Genomic DNA, 6000 nt, shown 5'->3' with positions numbered 1-6000 from the left:
ACACACACCACACCTAACACACACCACACCTAACACACACCACACCTAACACACACCACACCTAACACACACCACACCTAACACACACCACACCTCACCTCACACACACCACACCTAACACACCTCACCTCACACACACACCTCACAACAACTCGCCCTCCTCTTCCATCCCCCCTCCCTCCTCACTGTCCCATTCCAAGTCATCCGCCGCCGCATCCGCACGCCTCTGCACCTCCTTCAGCCCGCTCAGCTCCTCGACCCACCCGCGCTCGTCGAGCGCCCGCTGCACGAACCCCCACGGATCGGACGCGTACGCCGCCAGCACCACCTCGCTGCACGCCGAGCAGCTGCTGTACGGCTGCCCCGTCACCTGCAGGTTGGAGAAGGTCGACAGGTACCCGCGGATCGTGTGCGGGATCGTGCCGAGCGGGTGCGCGAAGGGGGCTGGGAGGGAGGCGTGCGATGGCGCTGCCGCTGGAGCGGTGCTGGGTTTGGGTGCCGAGCCCGGCGGGGGTGGTGCTGCTGCGCGCGAGCGGGACGGGTGTTGCAGGATGGAGACGAGGAGTTCGACGAGCAGGGAGGAGGCGAGGGGCGCGATGCCTGGTCGCGTTACCGTGCATTGCTGGTCGAGGGTTGCGTTGCTCAGGGACTGTGCTTGTTAGTATATACTATACCCCAAAAGAAGAGGCCTGCGGCACGCACATCGGCGGGCGCAACAACATCATTGCAGAAGTAGCACCCGAGCTCCACCTCGCCGTCCTGTGTGGCCTTCAGCCCGTGTCGCATCACGACGAATGTGTCGAAGCCCAGCGCGGCGTTGAGCACAATCTTCCCGGCCGATTTGCCCATTACCGTGGGCAGCCAGCGGGACTCGCGTGTGTCCATGAGCAGGAAGATGGCGTCGTGTTCTGCAATCAGTTTTTGGAGTCTGTCAAAGTTCTCCTTCGTCTTGGCCGAGTCTGTGATCGGATGTCCCAGCATGGGGACTTCCATCACATGTCCCTTCGCATCGACACCGGGGTATATCTCTTCCAGCGCTTCGGCAGCGCGCTCGGCTTTCCTCGCACCACCCTCCAAACAGTCCTTGAAGCTGAACAGCGGCTGGCGGACAGGGTTCGAGAAGCTGACGTTTGCGTTGTCGATGAAAGTTATCTTGCGAACGCCCCAGCCCATCAGCGTTCGCGAGACATATGAACCTAGCGTGCCGGCGCCGAGGAGCAGGCACTTGCAGTTCTTTATCACATCGAGGTCGATGCTGGGTGCTATGCGCCATTTGATGAGCTTGAGGTTGAGGTCTACGGCCTGGTCTGCGAGCTTGCGCTCGTCCATGTACTCCGAGAGGTCGACATTCCGAGATGTCAGCTTGCCAGCTTCGGTGCGCTCCCAGCCTGTGACCTTGGGCAGCTTTGGTGCGTTGGCCCGAGCGCTTGGCCCTTCGGTCGCTGCGGCTGATAGCTCGGTGCTGGGCTCTGATCGGACCTGCAGTATCAGGGAGTTGGGCTGATCTCTTCGAAGGTGAGTGTCGCGGTAGCAGAGTATCTGGGCGTCATTCAGTCGCCAGCGATGGCGAACGAGAATCAGCAGGTTCCTCAGCGGCCAGCCCGGGTTATCGTCGTACGTGGACGGGTCTGAGAAGCAAATGAAGCGGTCGTGGCTGTCCACGTCGTCGAAGAAGCCCTTCTCGTATGCGCCTAGCTTCCCAACCACCCACTTGTAGCCTATCTCTTCCACTGGTGTGGCCGGCGTCTTCTGTGTGTCATCAACCTCGCCGCCACCGCGCACGCGCTTGGCGATGAAGAAGCCTCTTTGCCGGACGTCGTTGCTGTACTTGAACGTCTGCACTGCGTCGACCAGGTGTGTCGTCTCAGTTGGGCGCAGCTTGCTCGCTTCGCCGATCTGCTTCCATGGAGGGTCGGACTGTATCGCCGGAAAGCCAAAGTGGTAGGTGAACTTGTACTTTTTCAGGTTCGCGAAGATGATGGCGGTGAAGGAGGAGAGGAGCGAAGGGCATTCGTAGATGGAGCCGTCGTGGATGGCGTCCCATATCTGGAGCGGTCAGTCTGGCGCACGCAGCGACAGTCAAGGCGTGGCTCACTGTCTGGGCGCATCGGTCGAGGGCGGCTGTGCGGTCGAGGTTCTTGTAGTCCTCGATGGTGTTGCAGTTCTTGATGATGCCCTCGGCGCGGCAGTAGTTCGGCGGAGTACTACAGTGCTCAGCGATCAGCACCGGAGTATATGGGTGTGGAGTGGAAGCACGCACTCGTCTGACGTTAGCGCATTTGGGTGGATCTGCACGCGCATGGAGCGCGAGGCGTGGTCGCCGGGGCGAGTCTCGTACAGTCCGAGGACCTTGCGCGCCGAGTCGTTGAGCTTGTCATGGTTGATCTTGATGTGGGCAAGGGCTGCATAGAACTGCACGTCGACGTCGCTCTGCCAGGGCGCGAACTTGAGCGTCGTCATGGTGGCAGCAGCGTGCGTGGGCGGGGTTGGTGATGATGCTACGGTGTGTGAAGTACGGGCGTGTGGTGCCTCGATATGTATGAGATTCAGGAAACAAACACGGGAGTCACAGCTATCTATGCCGGTTGCAAAGCAGTGCACGTGGGCGCGGTCAGGCACCGTCGGCCTGGTGGTGAGTGTCTTGGAGCTCGAGGCAGCTGGGCCCTCCCAGCAGTGGTCCATGACCCCGCCCGAGGCTCCATGTGGGGCAGCGGCTCGACGCATCCCTGCAGCCGCAGTCGCGCTGGGACACGCCCAATTGACCGGCCTTTGGACTGCACCGGCCTTTGACTGCACCGGCCTTTGGACTGCACCGGCCTTGGACTGCACCGGCCTTGGACTGCACAGTCTACCGCTTGTGTCAATATGCTGATTGGACTTTGTGGAGGCGAGTACCGTTCTGGACGTGCATGCATCCCGTCTGACATGACCAGGAATCTGCGCAGGCAAGTCGTCCATCGCCTCATACCTCGTCGAGGAACACGGCTTCAAGCGCCTCCGTCTAGCCCGCACTGCTGCCACGCCCGCCGTCGCGCAGTCGGCCTCGGACGCCCACGTGCCCTCGCCGTCAGCCTCGACCTACAGCGACCACACCTTCGCCGACATCGACGCCTTGCTCGAATTTGTCACATTACGATGGAGGGAGCGATGGGTGACAACCGACATATGGGACGACAGCGTAGTCGATGCGCTGCTTCGACGGCCCTTCTTCCTCCTCATCAGCGTCGATGCACCCGTCAGCGTGCGGTGGCAGCGCTTCAAGGACCGCTGTGCCGTCAACAAGCTCACCCCACCCACGTTGGAAGAGTTCGTCCTGCGCAACGATGACCACCTGTTTGCACAGCGTACCGGCCTGAGCGCGCTCTTCCAGCGAGCTCAGCTCAAGCTGCTGAACTCGACCACATCCGTGGCCTCGCTGCGAGAGGCTGTTCGCTCCTTGAACCTCACCGACGAGGCACGACTCCGCCCCAGCTGGGACCAGTACTTCATGCAGCTCGCGGATCTTGCAGCACTACGAAGCAACTGCATGAAGAGACGAGTAGGCTGCGTTATCGTCAAGGAGAAGAGAGTTGTCAGCACTGGATACAACGGCACACCAAGGGGCATGACGAACTGCAACGAGGGCGGCTGTAAGTTGGAAAGCTACGATGGCTCTACGTACTGCTGACACTGCCAGGCCCACGATGCAACAACGCCGCCAAGGGTGGCGTAGGCTTGTCAACGTGCCTCTGCCTCCACGCCGAGGAGAACGCCCTCCTCGAAGCTGGCCGAGATCGCATCGGCCAAACCGCCATCCTATACTGCAACACCTGCCCGTGCTTGACGTGTAGCGTCAAGATCACCCAAGTCGGCATCAGCGAGGTCGTTTACAACCAAGGCTACCTGGTCGACGACCAGTCGGCTCGAATCTTTGCCGAGAGCGGCGTGCGGCTGCGTCAGTTCACACCCCCGGCCGACGGTCTTGTCGATTTGTCTCTCGACAGCAACGGCCACCCGATCCAGTTCGAGGACCAAGGGGACGATATCCGCCAAGTTTTGGATAGCGAGTATTTCCTGAGGCCGCTGTAGCCAGATATACTTTATTTTCACTAGAATTGATGTTTCCGTGAATGTATTGAACGCCGTCTTGCGCAGTGTCCTATGGCCCCTTGCCTTTCTCTTCAATTTGCAGACGAAAAAGAACCCCAGAAAAGCCCCCACAGGATGCGCTAGCAATGGCAGCAATGTCTATACCATCAGCGAACAACGAGCTTCAAATAGCGATTCAAACAGAGTGTCCACCGAATTCGGGACTTATTAAAGCATCGCTGGATACGGTGTACCTATCCTTCCCCCCGGAATGGAAAGGGACGTCGAGATGCTACTTTCAGGAGGCTGTCAAGGAAGCGACTCTATGATTGAAAGGATGGTTTGGTAAGGTCGTTCCTGCCTTCACTTCACCTCGCCAAGCACCGTGCACGGGCAAGCGCATGACTGCCCGCAAACGCTCACCCTTGTCCTTCAATCGACACCTGGCACTTGAGATCAATCGATCCACTTTCCTATCCTGTTGCGTTTACCAAACCAGCACGGTCTGGAACACGCGTTGGACGCACCTCTCAATAACTAGAAGCTGCATCTTTGCGTCCACAGCCGGGCGAAGTCGAGAGGGAGCAGCGGTCGAGGCCGCATACGATCAATGTCAAATAGATTGACAAAACACATGTTGACAAATGCTTCCATTGACCGACTCCTAAAGGACGCTTTTTGTACTTCTTTGCGCACGTTGAGCCGGCATGATTGGACTTGGTGTTGAACAATGCCATTCGCATCTCCATCACGACCTTCCAGGAACTTTCCACCTTTAGTTTGATTTTTCCAGCGTCGCCTATCAATCCAGCAACTTGAAGAAATTGCGCAGTATATAACCTTTCCTCCACCCGTGGTCAGTAAGCACGTTCCTTTCTTCTTTCTCTTTGGCTGCGATCCACAGGTACGTCGCAACGTCGGACTACACGAAGCTTTCTTGGCTGCACGTCGTCAAGAGAGTCTGTGAGGGTTAACATACGCAATCTGATACAGCTGCTAACCTACCCGTCCGCCGATTACTGCAGAAAGTGAGCTCAGAACCACTTCGATTTCGACGGTCGATTCGTCGTAGCAATCCCTCCAAACTTCGTAGTCGCCGAAGTAATTCAATACCGGCCTCATCGCTTTGGTAGAAAAACAGTGCATTCAGGTAGCATAGCTACCGTCCACCTCAGAGAGACGAGATTACGGAAGCCTAGACCTGGCATTGATTCTGCCATCAGATCTTGTGCGTCGTCCAGGAACAGATATAGGAGAAGGTCGTGATCACGGTCGCCGTCGTAAAGTGGACAGACGTTGATCGGTAAGGATTCCAGTGCCGTAAAGGAACGCAAGATACTTCCTGGGAGTGTGCACTCGTCTTCCGTGCGCTCCTTGCCGCCCAGATTGAACGGCGTCGAGACATTTTCGTAACAGACTGTCACACTCAAGGATTTGACTTTTTTGGCTAGGTTGAAGTATGTTGTGATCGTGTGAAGCAAGACGGTTGGTAACGGGCGCGGTTATCGACGAGAGACACAACTTGAAGCTGTTGGGCATTCATACAGTAGGCAGGACTGTGCTCCCGTTCCGGGCCCGCGATGCCTTCACTTTCGGCCTCCATCATGGATTGAAAACGACCCTGGACTGTTCCTGCCTCCCAGAACCTCGAAGTCAGTTGCCAGAGAGGTTGCTATGTATTCCATGTTCAGAGGATATTACTAAACGTTGCGATTGTCACGGTATCATATGTTAGTGCGTATCAGGTTGTTGATGTCTCGTGGTGGCACCGTGGCAGCGACAAGCGTACCACAGCAATCAGGAGTAAACACTGATTGCGGTGGGACGACGGACCCCAGACTGCGGCATTGATGTCCTGTTTACTACTGAGTGTGCAGGGACATGCGCAGAACAAAGACATCGTGGCTAGAAATACTGGTGATGTGGAGCTAC

The 6000-nt window shown here is 57.5% G+C and overlaps 2 protein-coding genes across 2 annotated transcripts in view; one reads left to right on the top strand and one right to left on the bottom strand.

The window, feature by feature from the left end:
* M421DRAFT_231918 (autophagy-related protein 7) overlaps positions 1–2637 on the bottom strand; it is a 2793-nt gene extending 156 nt beyond the window's left edge. The window contains exons 1-4 of the mRNA XM_033588411.1: positions 2261–2637; positions 2096–2204; positions 703–2046; positions 73–649 (exon numbers count right to left, since the gene is read on the bottom strand). Coding sequence (XP_033446053.1) covers positions 143–649; positions 703–2046; positions 2096–2204; positions 2261–2460 — 2160 coding nt within the window. The 5' untranslated portion in view covers positions 2461–2637 and the 3' untranslated portion in view covers positions 73–142. The remainder of the gene's footprint in view (positions 1–72; positions 650–702; positions 2047–2095; positions 2205–2260) is intronic.
* A 159-nt stretch (positions 2638–2796) lies between these two features.
* Positions 2797–4205, top strand: M421DRAFT_423361 (uncharacterized protein). Its single transcript, XM_033593439.1, has 3 exons — positions 2797–2887; positions 2934–3629; positions 3677–4205. Exons 1-3 carry the CDS (start codon positions 2866–2868, stop codon positions 4066–4068), a joined length of 1110 nt encoding a protein of 369 aa, XP_033446052.1. The 5' UTR covers positions 2797–2865; the 3' UTR covers positions 4069–4205.
* The last annotated feature ends 1795 nt before the right edge of the window (positions 4206–6000 follow it).

The sequence above is a fragment of the Didymella exigua genome (assembly GCF_010094145.1).
Source record: "Didymella exigua CBS 183.55 unplaced genomic scaffold M421scaffold_26, whole genome shotgun sequence".
Taxonomy (NCBI): domain Eukaryota; kingdom Fungi; phylum Ascomycota; class Dothideomycetes; order Pleosporales; family Didymellaceae; genus Didymella; species Didymella exigua.
The sequence above is the reverse complement of the archived record's forward strand: the minus strand, read 5'-3'. Positions and strand labels throughout refer to the sequence as shown.